Source organism: Centroberyx affinis, unplaced genomic scaffold (genome assembly GCF_046629955.1).
Source record: "Centroberyx affinis isolate AG114_WGS23_722 - 3 ecotype Tasmania unplaced genomic scaffold, CSIRO-AGI_Caff_v1 ptg001915l_1, whole genome shotgun sequence".
Lineage (NCBI taxonomy): Eukaryota > Metazoa > Chordata > Actinopteri > Beryciformes > Berycidae > Centroberyx > Centroberyx affinis.
This window is the reverse complement of record NW_027280278.1, coordinates 235,258-258,276: the sequence shown is the minus strand read 5'-3', so window position 1 is coordinate 258,276 and position 23,019 is coordinate 235,258. Positions and strand designations below refer to the sequence as shown.

At 45.5% G+C, this 23,019-nt stretch overlaps 1 protein-coding gene across 1 annotated transcript in view; it reads left to right on the top strand.

Annotated features, from left to right (window-relative positions):
• Positions 1-23,019, top strand: part of foxj3 (forkhead box J3) — a 68,403-nt gene that overhangs the window by 39,231 nt on the left and 6,153 nt on the right. Inside the window, exons 3-9 of the mRNA XM_071530334.1 lie at positions 8,952-9,026; positions 12,039-12,122; positions 13,722-13,823; positions 17,871-17,999; positions 19,752-19,926; positions 21,562-22,101; positions 22,846-22,947. Of these exons, the coding sequence (XP_071386435.1) occupies positions 8,952-9,026; positions 12,039-12,122; positions 13,722-13,823; positions 17,871-17,999; positions 19,752-19,926; positions 21,562-22,101; positions 22,846-22,947 (1,207 nt within the window). The remainder of the gene's footprint in view (positions 1-8,951; positions 9,027-12,038; positions 12,123-13,721; positions 13,824-17,870; positions 18,000-19,751; positions 19,927-21,561; positions 22,102-22,845; positions 22,948-23,019) is intronic.

The window sequence follows — 23,019 nt, the reverse complement described above, 5'->3', positions numbered from 1 at the left end:
GCATCTGGGCCGGATTATCCATATATCGCATCGGGCGAGTGCCTGGGGGCACCAGCCAATTTGCCTTGTCGGGGGGGCACCACACATTCAAACCACAATTATACCTTTATAAGCTTTGTCATATTTTCTTTATATATTAGGCTAGGGCTGGGCAATATCTCGATATTATATTGATATCGTGATATGAGGCTAGATATGAGGTTAGATTTTGGATATCGTAATATCGTGATATGGCATAAGTGTTGTCTATTCCTAATTTTAAAGGCTGCATTACAGTAAAGTGATGTCATTTTCTGAACTTACCAGACTGTTCTAGCTGTTCTATTATTTGCCTTTACCCACTTAGTCATTATATCCACATTACTAATGATTATTTATCAAAAATCTCATTGTGTAAATGTTTTGTGAAAGCACCAATAGTCATCCCTACAATATTGTTGCAATATCGATATCGAGGTATTTGGTCAAAAAAAATGTGATATTTGATTTTGTCCATATCGCCCAGCCCTATATTAGGCCTACTCTCTGGGGGGAATGCATATACACGGCCAAAATTAACCTTTGATACCAAAAAAGAATATGCATAAAGAGAAAGTATCTTGATTGTGTGTAGGTGCCCCCCCGCCTCCCCATCACATTTGAATTTGTCCAGTTCAAGCATTTTGTGCGGTAAGAGAAAACCCATTCACCAGAGGAGCTGCTAAGAAAAGGTAGACTGAAAACTACTTTCCCAAGTGTGTCCGCCTCAGTCAGGCTTTTCTTAACCTGCCTGTTACTAACTGTAAGGGTGAGAGATCTTTTTTACAACTCAAAAGAGTGAAGAACGAACTGGTCGAGTTGATGCTTGTGGAAAGGTTTTCTCTTTGAACTGGATGCGCGGTTTGTGATGCTTATAACAGCCATAATTTCTAATAGCCTACGCATTGCAATACATTCAGGGATGGACTGGCCATCCGGACTACCGGGAGACTTCCCGGTGGGCCACTTTTTCTATTCTATAAACAGAGTCCGAGGGTCTCATGGGGCCGGAACGCACTGGAACGTCAATCCGGGAGTGAATCTGACAACAAAACGCGCGTTTAGGTTCTGAAAAAATAAATACAGAGCAGTCAAAATTTGGTGGCTTAAACAACTGGTTTGGTTAGTTTTTACACCAACTTTGCCGACTGGGCGGTGTTTGGACCTTCGAGCCAATCACAGTGCTTAAAAATGCGAACCCCACCCAACCGGGAAGCCGTGCCACGTTAAACAAACTCACATTAAATAACCGGCGTGTTGTATTGTGAAATCACCAGCAAGAATGGTTGGTGTCCGGCCGATTGTGGTGGGCTGGTCTGGGCAAAAGTCCAGGCCCATTGTCTCAATGTGCTTCTCCTTTCACCTTCTGCAGTTCCCACTGTCACATCAACTCACCTGAAGTTTTTGTTTGCTACAGTTATTGAACTTGCTCTGTTTGGTGGTATGTGGGGCCTTGTCCGTGGTGCTGAAGTTGCATTAGATGTCTTTTTAATGATTTTTTTTTTTTTTTTTGTATTATGTTTTTTTAGTCATGCTCTCTAATGGTTTGGCATTTAGTCTTCATTCAGGCCTTTGAAAATTTAGGGTGGAAACAATGATTTTTAGCATGATGTCTTTGATGTGAGTTGCATTCAAATTTGATACAGTATAGCTCTGTGTGTAAAGCCTAAAATGGCATTTGTAGGCTCAAGTCAATCTATGGTGTAAAGTAATTTGTTGGTTAGTACATTGTCTTACAGTTGTCTGCAGTATGAGTGTTGAGCCTATACTGTTTAAGTTAATGTAAATCTATGATCTTTATTGGCATAGTAAATTTCACTTTTTTTTGGACGGAGGGGGGCACTTCAAGTGACTTCACCCTAGGGCACCACACTGTGTTAATCCGGGCCTGGGGTGTGTGTGTCTGACTGAGATTGAGTTCAGAACACTTCTATTGGAGTTTTTGGTCTCTAACCCCGCTGCTTCTGTTGAAAAGGGAACATCCTTGGTGCAGCATTCATAAACTTCTTATATGCCACTAGAGAACTATGGGGGTTTTGTGTTGGCTCAGCCTATTGTCTGAGCACTATAGGATGCAGTATCCTTGGATTACCCTCAGCAAAATTACTTTGCAGAAAAATTGGATTGCTTTACTGCAGAGGATCTCACATGCTGTCAGAATGGACGAGGAACCTCAGATATTACCATTACTCTGGGTTTGCAAAGACATTTTTTTAGATTGCTTTGGTCAATGTGTAGATGGCTCAGGCCAATATAGACTCAAGTTGTCAGGAATAGCATAGTGGCATTGTAGAGTTCTGTTAGCTTTGTCGTAATCGGTCCAAAATAAATGTCTCCCCTTACACACCCATCCGAGATGTCCCTCTTGTGCTGATGAAGCACATTTTGAACCTGTAACCTCCCCTGCCTAACCCCTGAACCCTTTCTCCTGTTTGGAAGTGTGGAGTCGCCCTCTGGAAACAATCTACCTGTAGAAGCCGATGCAAACAAATGACCTTGGTTGTCAGCTCTAGTGGTTCCTCAGTGGGTGTAGCCAGCCTCTCACAGCTCTGTATTTTTAATTGTAATGTGCTTTTGTCTGTAGCAAAACTCTTCAACAAAATCCTTAGGTAAACCTTTTACATAAAGTCTAGGCATCTCTTTATTGCAGAGAGAATGATGCCCCTGAAAGTTCAGATTTTTCTTGCACCGTTTTTACTATGACTACTGATATTGTGTCCTTGTTGAGTCCACGCATGTAATCGCTTATCAAGCTAATTTCTTTATGCATGTATTGCCCTCATTATATGAGCCCGCCAATGAAAAATGGGTTTAATTTAGCCAAATGCTCACTGTTGGGAGGAAAAAAAAGAAACAATTTCCCCATAGTGTCATCTCCCTTTGCAGAAGTGGCTGTTGAGTTTTAATTACTATAATACCTCAATGTGCTACACCAGATGACCTGGGTCTAGATAGCAAAAGTTAGTGATCTTTTTTTTTTTTCTAGTTTGCCCACTTGCTTTTGTCTTGACATCGTGTGGAGCTAGTGCTCTCTTAGCATGGCGTAATAGGGTTGTTATATTTATTACAGATTTCACCTTGGTATACATTTTTCTGCAGCAGGCAGGCAAACTGTTCATGTTTTATTAAAACTACATACAAGTGAGTAAAGATCAGAGCGTAAGGGGTTTAAAACCTAACATGCCAACACATTGCTACTAGATGCCAAGGGAGGCAGATCAAATGCCTTTGAAGACGGTTTAAAAAAAAAAATCACGTTGAAAATCGTTATAGTTGACTTCATGCGTTTTCAAGTGTGGGCTTTGGGTCTCTCGGTAGCTTAGCTGGATGCGAGAGAGCTTTGTGGTGTGTTGGGCGGCGTGTGTTGGCTGCTTCTCGAGTCTGGCAGTACGTCTGTGGTGGTGGGGAGGGGTCACTCTAGTCGATAACGCTTGAATAAATGCTACATAGGCCTAAACATGACTTCTGTGGGAGCTTTCTTTCATTATTTTTGTCTAAACCTAGCCTACATAATATTCAAGCACTGGTATTAGTCAGTGAAATGTCATCATGGCAAAGTGGGTGGGATTTGGCTGGTTTGATGTGGCTATAGGGAGACGCACATGCATGCGACAGTAAAGTTGATCACGGAACAGAGTGCTGTCCTCTGTCTTGTGTATCAAAGCCCAAGAAAACCTGTTTGACAGCTACATTATTTGAAATGGCAGGAGACGGGCGACTCTAAATGCTGCCACTGTGGGGATTCTTTCAGGAATGTCTCATGCCTTTGGTGTCGTACATGTTGTGTAGGTGTGTTGCGAAACAGGGGGTGATGGCGGTTTTAAGGTGTTCAAAATGTTGAAAGTGAAGCTTATCCTGGCACTCCTCCTTTATCACACAGTGGGTCTTCATGCAATCAGTCAGAAGAGCCTCGTTTCGATGGCCTTAGGGTCACAGCTCTTCACGTAGCTAACAGGATTAAATCATCTGGTGATTGCACCCGGACAAACTCAAGTTCACACCTTTTGCGTTTGTGTGTGTGTGCGTGTGTGTGTGTGTGTTTTTAAAAAGTGGTGCCTTGCCGAGTGAATGCTGTGGCATCCCACACGCCTTCCCACACCCACCACAAATAGACAGTGAAGGTGCTACATTCCGTGGCCCCGGTGCAGATCCCTGAGGCTGAGGTGTATGTTCTGTGTTGGTGGGCATGTCACAGGGTCTGCTATGAAGTAACAAAGGCCTAAAAATACACTAATCTACCTGTGTGCTATCTCTGCCGCTTCACTTCCGGTTTCCTTTTGTTGTCTGCCTGCTCTCTGTCCTTCCTACTGCGCCTTGCCGTCACTCGTTTGCTCTTTCTTTCTTTCTTTCTTTTTTCTGTCTGACTTTCTTTCTGTCTTTCTTTATGTCTGACTTTCGGTCTTTCTTTCTCTATTTCTGTCTGTCTTTCTTTCCCTCTGTCTTTCTTTCTCTATTTCTGTCTGTCTTTCTTTCCCTCTGTCTTTCTTTCTGTCTGACTTTCTTTCTCTTTCTTTCTGTCTTTCTTTCTGTCTGTCTTTCTTTCTGTCTGACTTTCTTTCTGTCTGACTTTCTTTCTTTCTTTCTTTCTTTCTTTCTTTCTTTCTTTCTTTCACTCACTCACTCACTCACTCACTCACTCACTCACTCACTCACTCAGTCCGAGAGATCACACCTGTATATTTTTGACCAGATTGGAGGCATCTCAGCACAGTGGCTCAACTGTTTTTATTGGCCTCAGTCATTCAGACTTGCCGGCAGGTCAATTAGAGGTCCTGTCCTCCGAGCTACCCTGCTTGCATGGATGTTTACTTTGGTTTGTCTGGTTTGTCATTCTCCTTTATTCTTTATAGAAACTCAACACTAGATACTAAATATTAGAAGTGGCATCACGGGCCTCTATAATTTTTTTACAAGGCTGTTTTTTACTCTAAAAGCCCTGTGGTGCAGTCTCTCTTCTCTTTCATTGTTAATGTGAAAAGACAAGTTGATTTCATAGAAAATGGGCTAAACGTAAAACTGGAGGGGTACCGTGATTAGGTAGACTGAATCAGATGTCACCTAAACTAACCTTGCCTTAGTCTGGGCCTATTACTGCACCTCATTTTCCTTTTCTCCCCAGACTTGCTCTTTATTGGAAATGTAAATTGAACTCATGAGTCATTTTTGCTTGTAATATTTTGCTTCATGAGAAGCTCCCGTAGAGGAGGTCATGGTGATGTAACCGATGGGTTTCTGACACCGTTCACCACCGCCTGTTTTCCCACACACTGCAATGCAAGGGAGAACACTTTGATCACTAAGGCTGCAAATCCAGCGCATTTAAGTTCCCTTCCGTTTGGAGTTTAATCTTAACACTTCAAGAACACTTCTAGGTCATCTCAGACCTTCACTTCATCTCAGGAATGAAAGTAAACTCTCAACCAGACTAATATCTCTTTCTCGCTTTATATTGCGTGTGAGAAATATGAGTGGGTCGTGCGCACGTGTGTGTGTTCTGTGTGTGTGTTTTTTTTTTATTCACGTCAGATCTCAGTGTGACTCTCCCTCTCCCTTGGTTCCTGGTGTTCATCCCCATGTCACAACCGGTCTGTGTGTGTGTGTGTGTATGCTTGTGTATATGTGTGTATGTCCGAGTGCGTGGAGTTCGCTCCCTTGGGTCTCTGAGCGTGTGCGCAGGGTGCCTCCTCCTCCCCAGCTGTGAGGAGCAGTGCTCTGACATGGCCTGTCCCTTTAGCTCACTCTGAACGTTTGACACGCCGAGCGCAGAGGTCAGCCTGACCTACTTTCCCCTGGCGGCCCTTCTGCTGAGCTGCAGCGCTCCTCGGCAGGGGGGGCAGGGAGGGCGGAGCTGCTTACGCCTCCACTGCTGTCCTGGTGTGTTAAATCACCGCCATTCGTTAGGAGACACGTTCCAGTGTGTGTGTGTGTGTGCGCCCGTCCCGCCCGCGTGTGCGTGTAAGTTTGTGTGTGTAGGAGGCATCCCACACACACAGACACACGCACAAGCTTGTGCTGAGGTTGGATTTGAAGTGCTCTGTGGGGGTTGCAGGTAGATGCTGGGCAGCACTTGGGCAGGACCCCTGCAGTGAGCTCTGTCTGACTCACTTTGTGTACCACCGTTCGCACCCCCCGACCTCTTCTACCTACTTCACTTCCATCTGTACTGTATATCCATGCCCAACTCTTTAACTTAAAGCCCACTGTCTGGAAGCCAACTCTCTGTCTTCACACAGGCTTAGATGTTAAATTTAAGGAGTTGCTGCTCAAATGCTGACATATTGTTTATATACATAACGGTAATTGGACTTAATTTTTCATCAGCGCAGCGTTGTTTTGTTCTCTCCCGCTCAGCAAGTATGCTATGATCTATCAAATGTAGCGGATGCCGCTGTCATCATGTTTTCTTGGCCGCATCTTCCCCGCTGCCGTTGTAATGTTTTAAACTCCCCCCCCCCCCCCCCCCCCCCCCTTTGTTCTGGTTCACCTCTTCTCCCATGAATGACCCTCAGCCTGTGTTTCACACCAGCAATGTGTCTGCTTGTGGAGAGAGCTTGTCTGACATAATATAGGATGTCGCGGGCACAGGCCTTGTCAGAAGGAGAGGAGAGCAGGCAGGGAGAGTTCATTAAAAAGTAAACTTCTAATGTAGCGGGAGGCCCGGGCTGGTTGACTGTATCAATGATTTAGGCCCAGCAGAGGGCCCTTAATGGATAGAGCCACCTTCCTGTGCAAGCGCAGCTGCTTCTGTCCGCATGGCATCAAGTGGCACACACACACACACACACACCCTGTGAAGGAAAGATGGTTTTATTCAGGTTTTAAGTACTTAAGGGTATATGGCATTGTACAGCTTGCGTCTCACACTCCATCCCTGTCAGACATTTCCCTGGACATGTCTCAGGGTTTTAAAGTAGCAGAGGCTTGCTAAATTGAGAGCCTCATATCTGTTTGTCACCATCCACTATGCATGATCATATCATTCTGTCGTCACATTGTTTTATTCAGTTGCACTCATGTCTAACTATATAGCGAGGCCCTTATACAGCAGGGAAAGTGGCATGTGGTCCAAAGGAGGGAGTGCAGCTGACAGGACAAGGCTAGTTCCTGCATAATGGTGCTGTCATTGCAGTCTATGCAAAGGAGTCATGCAGGGCAGAGGCCAAGGATGGGCAGTCATGTGGGTTTTCATTCCAACTAAAGACTACTCCAGGTGATTTCATTGATTATCACTCCTCAAACCAGAGAGGAGGAACTAATCAGTGAAGTCACCTGGTGTAGTGTTTAGTTGGAATGAAAACCTGTCTACTCTTGGCCCTCCATGGCACCTGGTTACCCATCTGTGGAATTATACACGTGTCTCGTCTGTCTGCATTACTTATTCCCATTCTCGCACTGCAGCTGGATTACATCCAGACTAGTAGAATTCTGATCACAATGTGAACGTGACCACTATGAAGATCCTGCTGTGATTTTGACAACTTATAACAGTAACCACATTGATGACCTCCCCCTGTGTGAGTGTTTTGCTTTTATGTGTGTGAATGCGTGCCTGTAGTAATATTTGAATCATGTACTCTATAGTTATCCTACACAAAACTTTTTTTAAATAGCCTTTCATTTTTGGGAAGGAATTTTTTTTTTTTTATTCATTTTTGTTTTTTATTCTGAAAGCCTGTGTGTATATGATATGACAGCCTACCAGTGTATGATTTGTGAGAGTCTTTGTCATTTCTGTTGGAACCTGTACATGGTATTTTGTGCTGTTGTCTGTGTTTGTATGGATTCAGCTAGACAGTTCTATTCCTCAGTTTGGGTATTCAGACAGTATTCCCTTCTGGCACAAGAACAGGATTAGTGTGACTATGGTGCCAGTCACCCCTTAAGATTTTCTATTGGAGAACAGTGTTAGACTACTTCTGGATTGCATTGGCATTTCAGAGTGATTTTACCAGCGAGATTGACAGCATTACAACGAGGCTGTCATTATCGTCCCTCCTGAGGTATAATTGCCTATAGTGTCGAACAAGCAGCTCCCATCTTATGCGCTTGGGGTCTCTGTCTCTCTCTCTCACTCTCATATTCACTCTCTCTCTCTCTCACACACACACATTCACACTCCTGCTCACTACTTATCTCATGCATCCGTTAAACTCATCAGAGAATCCCAAAGCTTTTTAGTGTGGCCATCTGTCAATACCACTCCATAAAGTGGAGTGGAGAAACGTGTGCTTGCAGTGGCTCCACTAAGCCCTGGTCTGGCCCGCCTCCAGGTGGTTCTGAGGGCCTTGCCGTGGCTGGTTAACCCAGGCCCGGAGCATCACTCTCCAGCCCTCATGGCTACTTCAACCCCCCCCACCCCCCCTGATCAGGCAGCTGGATAAACCTCCCTCTCCACCGGCGTGGAGTAGCTTGTAACACTGTAATGAGTTAACTTCCAGAATGATCTACATAATTTATTTCCTGCCCCCTCAGGAGCCTGCTGAAGCATTAATTAATATCAGGCCCTGGTATCAGCAGCCATCCCAGTGTGGGATTCCTTCTGGCTCCTATTTTTGGCACCCGTGGAATTTGATATGTTGTGCAACTAGAATGCAGTTTGTTGGACGTTGATAAAAGATATTGCTTCCTGGTGGCTTTGTACGCAGATCAAGCTCCTGCATTTTCATGGAGAGTGAAATCTGGACACAGTTGTAGGCCAGATCTCATTCAGTGGTGAGCCAGTGGAACAAGCTGACCTTGATGACAGGAACTGTGACTAAAACCTAAGTGATACATGCTTACAACTTGTGTGCCTTTGTTGGTACAGTCTCTGTGGCTGCTGGCAGTGCTGTTCTCTGCACTTAAATACAACAGACTTGTTTCTGTAATCTGGTTTTTGATACATGTTGACTAACCTCGCCACCTCTCTCTCTCTCTCTGTTCTCTCCCCGCAGAACTCAATACGGCACAATCTGTCATTGAACAAGTGTTTTCTCAAAGTGCCTCGCTCCAAAGATGACCCAGGGAAGGTGAGACTTTTTTTGTTCAAACATATAAAAATACATTTAAATATAAAAAAAAACAATATACATGTCAAAGTAAATGTAGGTAAAAAATAAATGTAGCCAGCACCTACAGGTTTGATGTAGCAGTGGGCAGGATCACCATTGCGAAACTTTTTTGCTGTATATCTCATGCTATCTGCGGTAGAAAAATGTTAGCTTTGAATAGCTGCCAGGCCTCTGACAGTCTGGAAATGCATGGCATGCTCGTAATCTATTATGAACCTCCCACCCCCACAGAATTGCATTGCAAATGTAAGGAGAGACTAGTTTTTTGGACCAGCACAGACAGCAGATGTGGTTTAAAAAGCTAAAGCCTGGTAGAGATGGGGCCGCAACGGGGTAGTAGTCGGGTCATTTCCAGCATCTTGCATCCCTGACGCAGTTACTGCTAGGTGCTGAACCTACTGAGGAAAAAAAGGCCTCACTTGCACTCTCCCTGTCTCCCCATTCTCCCTCTCTGTAGAAGGATGTATAGACCAACATGTTAATATGGCATTTGAGTCTCTCTCTAGGACCACCTGCAGTGTATTTCTCAGCCTGCTTTACCTCATAATCTCTAGCGACATCAACCTGATTAGTGGAATCCCCTGATCCATTCGGTAGTTCATGTTGTTGGAGTCTATGGGCCTCTATTTAGAATGATGGTGTGTATAGGTCTAACCATATGTAGCCTAACCTAGATTTCATCCCAGCACTGTCAGAGAGAGACGCTACACATGCTTAGGGAACCGCACAAATAATTACACACACTCACACGCACACACCGACACACGCATGAAGAGCTACGCCTAGCTGTGTAGAGGATGGGGACTGAATGCTAATTTCATGTTTTGCTGTAATCCTCTGATATTGACACTCCTGGGAGCTGCTCCACTAAATACAAAATAATCTATTGCTGTATGGATCCCATTCCAAATGCATGGCCAACATGCTCGCATCCTTAATGTTTAATTTGGAATTTTCCTCACTCCCTTCCCCCCCGAAGACAACTTCAAAGAGGCGCTAGCCGCTCTTGATATGTTGCATCAATATTGTAATGTGGCAGGAATATGAGAACTGCTGGTTGGATGAGATAGGAGAGGCATGTCGCTCCCTGTCTCTCTCTCTCTCTGAGATGGTGTAAGAGATGACGGTTGATATTGTACGTACACACACCCTGTCTACCTTGGAGGTAAAAATGCAGCCAGTGAAGGCTACCATTAATAATCTTTATTTTAATTGGCCTCATGTCTCGGGCTAGAGCTGCGAGGATAACCAGTATACTTGTGCTGTTGGTCCTTACTATATTTACACACAAAATGGGGAACTAGATGACATAATTTATGTTGATGTATGAAAATGAGCATCGTCATTTACTATAAGAGAGCAGGTAGAGTATGTCTGTTATCAGGAACTGTTGTTTAACAATCTTTGCCACAGCCTTTGTTTTACGACTGCACAGAGAATATTGTAGTTTTGCAATATTGTAGCCCCAGACTCCACGGACACACTTCGCTAGACATTGCTACAGTGTAATGCAGTATATTTGTGAATAATTTAATGACTCTTTATATGGGTTCGGTGTTTTTTTTTTTTTTTTCTTTGCTTTTTTTTCCCTGGCAAGTCCCTGGGGTGGGTGCGGGGAAATGCAGAAACTCCCTTCCCAAGGGGGAGAACTTAAAGATTTTTTTTGCCTAATTAAAAGAAACGCCACCCAGCCCGGCTCTCTACTGCTAGCCTGTGTCTGTCTGGGTCTCGTAACGGAGCTCTAATTGAAACGGTTAACCCCTACACCTTAACACAGACACGGTTTCTTGGATCACATGTGGAGCCACCGTGTCTCACCTTCACACATCCTCGTTCAGTGAAGCCTCTTGTAGAGAACATGGGGAGTGAAATTAGGTTTTCTCTGCATTTTACTGTAGCCTACATCATTACGAGATGTCTCTTCATCTTCGGTTGATTGCGCTGTGAATAATTCCTCCCTCTGAGGAAAATGTTAATTGACCCCAAAGCCTTGAAAATATTAAAACTTATAATTTTGCCCCCTGAAGAATATAGGCCAACCCTGGGTTTTCTTTTTAACAATTGGAGCAGTGGTGCATCCGAGCTGTGAGAGAAACAGAATTGCTGGTTTTAACAAGAGCAGGCCGTTGTGTATGCAGTAGTTATTGTATAGAATACTTGAGACACAGCTCGTTGGATGGCCTCTCCTGTTGTCCGGAGAATTTCTTATGGAAATATCAATTATTCTCTCTGCTAAGGAAGTAATTTTAAAGGTCCTGATCTCACTTTCTCTTGACAATTGAGATTTTATCGGGGGTCATATGAAATATTAAAACTAAAATTCAGAACTTGTAGGGCCTTAGGGTAAAAATCTAATTTTTAACAACTGTAAGCTGTGTTGCGTTTGGCTTCGAGGTGGAACACCATTGAAAAATAAATTAACTGGGGCCGAATGCAGAGATAAATAATGCAGCCTGGGTGTGGAATTGCTAGCTGCAGCCCCAGAGCCAACCCCAACTATTCTCTCCTTGATTCGCCCAGCTCAGACCTGAGAAGAAAGCCAACACGGCAGGGCTAGCGCTGCCGAGATTCTGAGGCTGAGGAGCCTTCACCCTTGGCAACGGCACACTGACTCACTACCCAAGGCTGAGGAAGTCCAGCTTCAGGAGAGGCTTAGCATTTCACCACCAGCAGCTCTCCTCACCAGCCTCTCATTGAGGAGCAGCCACAGAGGAGGAAAAGCCTTGCCTTTCTTACTAACAAAGCCCACACACACTGCACATACTCTGTACACACAGCTCTCAGCTCAAAGAAAGGCTTGGGTTGAAAGTTAGTTGCATAGAAAAGTCTGATGGCTGTGTCATGTCTTTCCAGACAGGAAATCCCTCAGTCCAGTGCAAACATCCCAGGGATACCATGCCATTGTGTGTACCTTAGAAATCAATCCATCGCATTACACATTAAGCTCACAGGTCTTTCCTCTGTCTACAGGGCTCCTACTGGGCCATCGACACCAACCCAAAGGAGGACGCCTTGCCCACACGGCCAAAGAAGAGGCCGCGGTCCGGAGAGCGGGTGAGTCTGAGGGGAGAAACTCCGATACTCCACATACTAGATAAGGAAACGCAAGGAAATTGCCCTTCTTTGTCTCTCTTCATTTGTTCTCTCTCCTGCTTAAGCTTCTGCCTCACTTTCTCTGATTCTTTCCTTTTTTGTGCCTCTCTCTCTACTTCTGCCTCACTTTCTTTTCCTTTGCCCTCCTTTCTCTCCCACTCTTTTTCCTTTTCTACCACATGTGAATGCACACGCACACAAACACACACGCAAACACACACACACACACACACAGGCCCGGTAGGAGTTCATATCCAGTCTTTATGTAACGGCCTCTCCATGTAGCTCCGCTAGCCTGTCATGAAGTGAGCTTCTTATTAATAAACTATGCCCCAGGCAGCCATTACATACATTGCATTCTGCACTCACTTTTTTAACAAACATCAATTAATGCAGAGCTGTGTGCGCTGGTTATTCTGAGCGGGAGCTTTTGTCTTTAATTATGGATGAGTCTCGTCCAGTGTTACGTACAGCTGTGCTGGTTTAGTGAGCTGCTTAGATTGACCTGGCCCTGGGGCATCCCAACACAGCAGTCTCTCGTCTCCTCCTTCCCCGCGATGTGGCTGACCAGAGGCTAGGAGACAGGCAGGATTCTGTTACGCTCGCTAGGCAAACACACACACACACACAGACACACACACACACACCATCATCACTACCGCACACATACACATACACACAGGCACAGAGATGGCCCAAAACTTAACATGCTGTTCATATAGCCCTACAGCAACAAAATACCATTACAACCATTCACCAGTGTATGCCTGTTTATTTCTTCTTTCAGGTGTGAGATTTTGTAAATGAGAAATGTAGAGGTAGAAAAGTAAATTTATTTCATGCATCTTACATCTTAATATGTCGCCCTGCCACCAAATCAGACCGGAGCTGTTCTGATGCAGCCTGTTCATTTGGGCATGACTCAAAAGAACGTACGTGGTGAAGAGTATGAGCCTGTGCATTCTGTATGACACATGCACTGCGCTCACCCTTCCCCCTAGACGCTGTCTGCCTACAAGGCATTCCATTAAGAGTCTCAGACATTGAAATTGAGAGTTTGTGAAATCTCATTTATGTTTATCATGAATTAAAAATGGTATTGTTGGCAGCCAATCCTCTTACAGTAAGCAGTTTTGGGAGACAGGCATGGCAGAGTTATCTCCCCCAACCGTGCGCTCGTACTGCAAGGCGGTGGCGTGTGTGTGTTTGGGTTGGGGGTGGAGGTAGGGTTGGGGGTGGGGTCTCTCCTCATCTTCTCAGGAAACACAGTTGAAATGTGACCTAAATAAAGGTGTTGCTCTATTGTCATTTATAAATGCTTGTGGTACATATATATATATTTTTATCTTGCAGATGGATATGTATCTCTTGTCTGAGCAGAAAAACAAAGCTTTGTCACTAACATAGCAACACCGGTCCACGGGTCTTCCCTCGCCACCTGCAGTGGGATCTTGTGTATTTGATAATTGGATAATGGTGATTCTTTTTTTTTTCTTTTTTTTTTTTTTTTGTCTGCTCTCTCCCTCCACCCCCACCCACCACCACCACCAACCCCCACAGGCTTCCACGCCGTACAGCCTGGAGTCGGAGTCTTTGGGGATGGAGTGTATGATCTCTGGAAGTGCCTCTCCAACGCTGGCAATCAACACTGTGACTAACAAGGTACTACAGCCAGCCATCCAGCCTCCAGCTCCAGCACACACCTGGTTACACGACTGCACCCTGACCCCACCCACTTCTCCAACCACCTACAGCACTATTCCCCACAGAGAGAGAGTAGCACTCTAGTGGAGGGGAGATACACACACAAACGCACACACACACACACACACACACACACACACAAGCGGGCACACGCTGATGTGCCTAAAGCTTATCTGCAGTGCAACCCACACCAAAATATACAACTATCTGCACTGCAGCACCTTCTAAGCTACGGCTGATGTTTTATTTATTTTTTTTCCTCTACAACAACAGGCAGCATGTTGTTATGTTCAATACGGCAATACGATGCTTGCACAGATACTTAGCCTTTTGCAACCCGATAGACCTTACACGATCCCCTGCACACTTGCAATGGGATACTCCACACCGCACAGGGGTTCTCTGTTCACACCTTTAGTGGAGGGTGATGCCCGGAGTCGTCTTGCTAGTTACCCTTCAGTTCTGTGACCACATTACACCGCCGCACTACAGGTGACCGCCCCTGCTGTAAAAGCTTGGAAACACTTGCACATCACAGAGCAAAGCTACAGGGACTGCTAGCTGTTAGTTGTGAGTGCGCTGCTCACTCTGAAATTTAAATAGGCTTTTTAACCTTAAGCCCTCATCCTCTGGGCCCAGTGGGGGCAGCTCTCTGGAGTACTTTTAAAAAGCCTACAAGAGTCGCTTATTCATTTGCTGCAAGCATTACAAAAACTGTGTTTAATATGAACAGGGGTGTTCATGGGAAGATGAGTGTGTGTGTGTGTGTGTATGAAGGGGGGCACTTAAGTTCTGAATATATGAGGTAGAAGAGTGTGTGCGTCATAACTTGTGGTCTGTGTGTGCATGTACGCATGTATGTAGAGTATGTTTCTGCTTGTTTTGACGAATCTTTCAGTGACAGCTGGGGAGGAGTGTCTTGTACTGAGAATATACAGTATAATCATGTTACAAAGACACCCAGACAGACAGACAAATAGACCCAAGCGTGGAGAGAGACAACCATTTTTCTTCTGTGATCGCTACAAAGAAGCACTTGCCATAGCATCAATCTGTACCAGCAGGGAATGTATAATGAAGCTGTAATGTAAAGAGCTGAGAGTTTAGAGCCTGGACTCCTGCTGTCAAATAACTCCAGCCAGATAGATTTCCTTATTATCTGAATCGTCACAAGCAGAAAACATAAAAAAAACGTGTCTGTATCAATAATGGTTACTCACGTGTATGTGTGTCTACGTGCGTGTGTTTCAAAGAATTGATGAAAGGAAGTTGTGATTTGTCTCTTTTGTTGTGTTGATTGTGACAAAAGCTGTTGCCGTGGCAAAGTGAACAGAAGACAAAGTGGAATAGCATCAGATCTGAGCCCTAACTCCTCGGAGAGAGCTTGTTTCTCACTGTCTTACACTGTAAACACACGACAGGCCACGCCTCTTTCGGTGCGGTGTGCCAAGCCACAGGAATTCCCTCTCTCTGTTTTTCTCTCTCTCCCTTTCTCTTCCAGTCTCTCTCCCTCATTCCCGCCTTCTAAGATAGACCAATGGGAAACGCTGGCAGGAGCACTACTGAACCAGCGAGAATCTTTTTTTTTTCTCTCTCTCTCTCTACCGTCGGACATTCCTCAGAAGATTCTCCTCCTCCCTCTCTTTCTCTCGTGCCTTTCTCACATAGACTCACACTTTTCTTCTCTCCGAAGGTTGTGTTCTGTGGCAGCCCCTTAACATTGGCGTGAATAAGATGAAAGTCTGGCACTGAAGTGTGATGATGAAGGGAAAGGGGGATTGTTGGAAGTGTGTTTGCTGAGGAATAGTCTGGCCTTTTTTTCTCTCTTATCCCTTCCTTCTCTCTCTCTCTCTCTTTCGTTCTCTCTCTGTCTGTTGAATCCTGCAAGCAGGGATTCTGCTGAACACTGGCTGGCATTGTTGGAGACACCTGGGCCAATCTCGCTTTGATTTCATAATCCATGTCTCATGCTCCAGATTAGGCCTCCATGTAAAAGACACCTCTGGCTTTTTACTTAATTCACCGCTAAGAATAGAACACTGACTCGCTCGCCTGCTAGCTAACACCGTGCACAGTATTTACTGTGGAGCCGCTCCTGCCTGTGTGAGCATGCTTGCCTCTGTGTGTGAGTGTGTGTGTGTGTGTGCGTCTGTCTGGCTGTCTGTCTGTCTGTCTGTCTGTATGCATATCCGCGTGCAGAGCTGTAGCTGTAGACATGGGTGTGTGTCATATGTTTGTGCTTGCCTTTCTATGTATGTGGGTGAGATGCGACTGGGTGTTCATCTGTGACCATGCGTGCTCGAGTGGGCGTCTTCACTCAGGGGACTCTGGGGTCTGTGTAAACCACAGAGCAGTGAGGTTTTGAAATCATCACACTTTATGGGTGAGGAGAGTAAAAATAGATTGTGGTGAGAGGCTTAAGGCTAAAAGCCTCTTTTATGACTTCATTACACATAACATTTATATTTCTGCGGCGCACTGTTTTTGATTAGCATTGTAGGGCTGATTTTCAGACGTGCCTAAGCCCTCAGTCTTAGCTGCTCATTGAGTTCCCCCTTCACGCTAATGAACACTGGAGCCAAGCCCATACTGAGTGGAGGAAGGCTAGAGTTGCCTAATGAGCTTCTCTTACTACCCTCCCATCCTCCTCTCCCTCTCCCTCACCCCTCTCCCTTGCACAGCGTTGCCTGGATTCAGCATTTCCGTTCTCCGTTTTTTAAATCACAACATTTCTATCTCACTCTACCAGAGCAGGAGCCAAGCTCCATATTAATAGCTCAATATGATTGGATGCTCTCGCTCTGGATGTGTGTCCTGGTGATGAGCCAGCCTGTTAGTCAGCCGGCCAATCAGTCAGAGCAGAGAGGGCAGTCAGGCCTGCCTGGGTTTCCTTGCCTCCTGGTGGCCTCTGCGGTAGCTAGCTGCGGCTCAACAGAAAGACAAGAGGCTTCAGTCTGTTGCTCCTGCTGCTGAGAGGCAGGAGGCTGGGCTGGGCCATTCTGCCTGCCTGAAGGCTACTGCTGCTGCTGCTGTCTCATTGTGCTGAGCACAGAGCCCACCCTGTTCCACTCACACTGATGAGCAGCAGCCACCCTGCTGCACTCACTCATGGACAGGCACGGGCACACACACATACAGACACAGACACACACACACACACACACACACACACACACACACACACACACACACGCACGCACACACAAGCACCAATCTGAAATTGTCAGGTCCTCTACAGTCACAACAGTGTCAGTGCATTGCTGCCATTCCTTACTCACAATACCAAAACTCAGCACATGGGCTATTCTCTGTGGGTATCATTATATTCATTATCCAGATTGTTCTTCTTTCTATTGTCTTAATTGTGTGACACCGCACTTTATTTGGGAAGGGTGGGGGGGCTAAACCTTATTAGATGATAATTAAGATTGTCGTCCTGAAGTGCTTCGGCTGGTTTCGTTGCTATATTGAAAGGTCAGCGTCTCGGTTGCGCTGAAAGCCTTTGTTAGCTGTCCCAAACGGATTTGCGCTCGGTGAGCAGATGTGGCTGACATTGCCAGTAGTGTGACCTTTAGTGATGGGGATGTCTCAACCCCCCCCACCCCCACCCCCACCCCCAAGCCCCCCACCCCTCTTACACGTTCAGCAGGAACCCCTTAGTGACTGTGGTGGGTGTTCAGCCGCACACTGTGTCTCCTAAACGCTCTCTCAATAAAGAGGGAAAAAAAGTACTCTGCCATTATGACAAGTCATTGCATGCAGTACACACACACATGCTCAGGTATTAAATTCCCATACCAAATTACATTGGTTAACTGTAGACCAACGTTACATTCCAAACTTTTTTCCCCTCCTCCCAACCCATTATCCCAGAGGAATGCTGACATGCTCTACCATCAGCATGATAAAGACTGCAGGGAGCACTCATTAGTGTGTGTGTCTGTGTGTGTGTCTGTGTGTGTGTGTTTCTGAGAGAAAAAGCTAATGTACTTGTTTATATTTCAGGTGGCGTTGTACAACACAGACCAGGAAGGGAGCGACAGCCCAAGAAGCAGCCTTAACAACAGCCTGTCTGACCAGAGTCTGGCCTCCGTCAATCTCAACAGTGTGGGCAGCGTGCACAGCTACACACCGGTAAGGACCGTTCTAGACACTGGTGATGGAGTTCAGCAGCATCTGTGTCACCCGCACATAATCAACAGCATGGGCAAATCTCCAGGAAGCAGTGCACTGTTGCACTATGCACTGTTGAGGCACTCTATATCATTTAGCTGAAATGTTGAGGCACTCTATATCATTTAGCTGAAATGCACCAGGCCAGTGTTTCCTGAGTTTTTTTGTAAATAGGGGGTGGGGTCATTTTGGGTATAAGACCCAGGTTCTCTCCTGGACCCATTCCAGGATCAGTTCTCTAGGCATAGCAGCTCATGAATGGCCCTTATTTGGATATTTATGTAATGCTATTTGGTCAAATGTGGTGTAATTGTTATTTTTTGGGGATGAACAGTAAGCAATAAGGCCAGATGATGAATTGTCATTGCATTCACATTTTTCTAGCTGTGGGGGAGCCACAGTCACTAAATGAATGAAACTGAAACACCACTAGACTTAGATAGTGTACTGTAGCCCATATTTCATCTGATCAGAAAGCCCCAGGAGGGTCTGTTCAGAGGAGCCAGTCGTAGACGGCAATAGACCAGGGTTCAGGGCAGACCTGCATTGGAGTGCAACATCAGGAGGGGGGTTAAGGGAAACAGAGAAAGATGTGCACGCTCCTGGAAGCCAGACAAAGAGAAGCGCTGCCTCTGATGTCCTCCCACCAGAGATGCCCCCTCTTTGGTGTGGTCCTCCTGCATCCTAGAGTGCTCCCTGCTCCAGGCGCTGGGCATCGATCGGCTCAGTCTGATGGATGTGCTCTCTCTCACCGCCGAAGCAGCGGCTCACAGCAAACACTCCGGCTTTATTATCACCTCTTCACTCCACCAAGCCAGACTGTGAGCCCTGCACTTCGACAGCCTGCCCACATTTAGGGCTGGAAAGATGTTATGATCAAAATGGGACGTGCCCTCTCTTGTAATGCTAGCCCATGGTGGACACAGGTCAGGTTGTGGTTTGCGAAATAGCGATGGTTTTGCATCACTGCCCCTCCTGTGATGAATCTAGTAGACAACCTCATTGCTGGAGGGGTACACAGCTTGCCATCTCACACCCAGGGGCAGTGCATAATATTGACTACCCACACAAATACACAGATAAAATGGATGCTTATTTGTACAAGGCATTGCTATTGATTTTGTTTTAAATACATTTTGCTCGGCCACCTGAGTATTGGCTTTGTGTCCATTTGAGTTGCTCTCTTAATGCCATGTGAGCCAAGGCGGCAAGCACTGACCTAGATAAGTTTGCGTAATGTTGTTTAGTGTGTGACTGACACCTCTTCAGACATTGACGAATAGCCAGGAACATGAATAGCTCCTGAGAAGACCTGAAGAAACATCGCTATAGTTGACTTGTGTGCACTGCTTAAATTGAAATTAGAGGTTTTCTATTTTCTCCAGCTGCTTCATGACCTGATACGTATGTCCAGTGTTTTGAGAAGTATGTTCTTGTATGTATGGGCAATAGTGTTGGATTGATCTGTGATTTCACAAGTTTTTTTATTTTTTATTTTCATTAACGATAGTCAAGTGTAGTCTGAAATTGTGTTATAGATGTAGCACTGTAGCCAACTTATTGAATTAAAGCTGTGTTTGTATACGTTGTAGTGTTTTTCCACAAAATCATCTGCACATATATAACATTAAACATACTTCCATTTAGCATTCAACATTACTCCTTTGTGCACATCTTTAACGATCTTTCTCTCTTCCTCTCCTCTGTCCCCAGGTGACTAATCACCCAGAGCCTGTGTCTCAGTCTATGAGCCTCCAGCAACCTCCCCAGCCCCAGTACAACATGCCAGAGAGGGACAAGCAGCTCCTGTTCTCTGACTTTGAAGATCTCAGTGCCTCCTTCCGCAGCCTTTACAAGTCTGTTTTTGAGCAGTCCTTCAGCCAACAGGGTGAGTGGCCTCACGAGGGCACCAAGTGCTAACCTACTAGAGAGACTAAGCTTCATTTGTCAAGGGATCACATTGGAACAAGATGATTCTCAGAGTGATTCTACCTAATGTGGGTCTGTTCTTTACAGCTGAGGCTATAGAGTCTTTAGGCACTAATTAGGTTTACTGAGTTCAGTGAGTAGGTATTCAATAGGTTGGCCGGCATGTACTGCAAATCTATACAGTATTTTCATGGTCTGTTGCCAGAGCCATGTGGCCAGTGAGGCTTCTGGCCTCATTTCATATTCAAAAGCACAAACAGTCTGAGAGTTCATGTTTTAAATATTTCAGTAGGGGATGTAAAGAGAGGTTACTGCATGTATTGTATGGTTAGTTCAGAATTAATACACTATTCTTCCTGCTTTATATTTTTACATTACATGAAAACCATCTAGCCCTTGTTATGTTTGAGGCTATATTTCATCAGAGGAGTAGAAGAGGTTGCAGCAGGCAGCATCAGTCCACACTAAATCTGTTGGATTGAGGTTCATTTGTCATAATGATGGTGAATTCATATGATATAATGCATAGTGCTGGATAGAGCATGGCTTTCCAAAAGCCTGCCAGTCCCTTTAGAACTAAATGCGTTTTTGTTTGTAATCTGATTGACTGATAAACAAAGAGCACTTGACAAGAGGGTTATGAGCAAAGTAGACTGAGCTTTCTGTGTATAACCTACTTTCACAAATCAAATGCATTTCATGCTAATGTTTTCAAAGAGTTCTTCTCCTTTAATCTATCATCTATGTTTCATTAGTTGAAAGTTGTTACCTTTTTTTATGCGCATAAAAGTGAAATCTCTTAGTCAGACAAGCCCTAGCAATTAAAAAGCGTAAATAATCGAGCGAGAGGATTTCACACTCTGCCGCTGTAGACAGTGAGCTAATTCACTGGCTTTGATAATAGGTAATGAGCTCGCATTATTATTCTGGTGCCGCGTTAATTGCTTTCTGTATTTCCCTGGTTGGACAATGGGCTTTCTGTGCCGATAAGAGATGCACCTTTGTCACCCCTGCAGTGAGTGTTACGTGCCGATTGTGGAGGTGCAGGGCTGGAGTCAGCTCTAAAAGCACTCCAGTGAAATAGGTTTACTGTGCCAAAGCCGTGAAGGACAGGGCCTCTTAAGACCACTCCCCTCCACTCAGATGATTGCAGTTGGGTGTGCAGATGTTCATGCTCCATTCATGTCTGTTAAGAAACTGTGCATCAACACAATGGATTCGTCAAAGACAATCCAGAGCTGTGTGGCTGGAGAGCAGAGGAGAGGAGAGGCGGTGGCGGCTAGGGCTCGTGAACCTCAGACACACAACTGATGCTGAGTCATTCCCTGAACTACAACAAAATGGCAGCTGTTCTGTCTCAATTGTACAGCCACTTAAACAAGGGAAGTCCAGATCCCCATCATTGTAATACGTTAAGATACATGTACTTGAGTATCTGTTTTTACATGTGAAGCCCCTGCGTCCCTTTTGTCTTTCAAGCGCTGAAGTGCATTATATGAATTCAGCTCATTCTCATACCATGTCCCTGCCAGTCGTGGATCAGTAAACCTAGTCTCTCATTGCTGGCTTTGTGTTTGTGTGTTTTGGTTCCCAGGTCTGATGGGCATGCCGTCAGATTCCTCCCAGCAGACCCACACCTCCTGCTCCTATCAGCACTCCCCCAGTGGCACCATTAGCACTCAGAACAGCCTGTCAAACAACCACCCCAACAACCATCCCAACAGCCACTCCGGCAGCGGTGGCCAGGTGCCCCTGTCCCACCCTGCCCAAGCCCACCCTGGCCACGGCTCACCCCACGCACAGCACCTCCCACAGCACGGCGGCCCCCACACCCCACACAACCAACACGCCCCACACAACCAACACAGCCAACATGCCCAGCACAGCCAACACAGTCAGCATCAACAGCACCCACAGCACCAACAGCACCCCCAGCACCCCCAGCACCCCCAGCACGCCCAGCACGGGCAGCACCCATCGCAGCACCCGTCCCACGGCCAGCACCCACAGCAGCACACGCCACACCCCTCCCAACACACGCAGCACAGCCAGCACCCCTCTCAACATGGCCAGCAGCACCAGAGCCTCTCCCACCAGCCCCATCCTACCCAGCAACAGATGGCCTGCAACACGGGTAAGACCTGCTCTCTGTCATCCTCTCTTCCTTTGAACCAGCATGCCTGTATTGTCTTCTCTTCATTTCATACACACACACACACACACACACACACACACACACACACATACACACAGACACATGCGTGCACCGGCAAAGAAACCCCTCTTGTTCACAGCTGAACTGGGTTGGGGATCAGTGTTCATTTGCTTTGCATTAAGCACTGAGAACTGGTTTTGGGTGCTGAACAGTAAATCATCATCTGATTTATGCTATGCGCTGTAATGAGAACAAAGCAATGCTGCATCCAGTGACTTCGACTCTGGAGCACAGCAGCCTTTGCAGAGTCAACTGGCTCCTCCCAGTGGCCACAACACAACACTGATAGAGCCTGATAAGCTGTTTTATTCAGTGTTTCCTTTTCATTCATTTAGTTGAATTGGAAAATTGCCCGCACAGCTAGAAAAATGTTAATACAATGAAAATTCATCATGCAGTCTTATTGCTTGGCCCGCAATAAACAGCAATTACAATTGCAATTACTGCACAGTTGTCCATATAAATGATGTAAGTATTCAAATAACAACCATATTTAAGTTCCAACACCCATTGAAACTAAATTTGAAATGGACCCAGGAGCGAATCTGGGTCTCTACCAGAATTACCCATACCCCTCATCTACAATAAATCCCACTACTGGAAAATACTCTTACACATATTCATATCTTAGATGTTACAGATATGCATTGTTTGTGCTTGCAGGTTTACCCACTGACTGGTACCCAAATCTGGATGCACTGAAAGAAAGCTGTCGTATCGCCAGCAGCTATAACTGGGCTGATGTCGACCTTTCACCTTTCCAAGGTGTGCTTTGGACAATATAAGCAGATGTCATTGCATTTGTAAATATTACACAAAGACCCAATAATTTCTTCC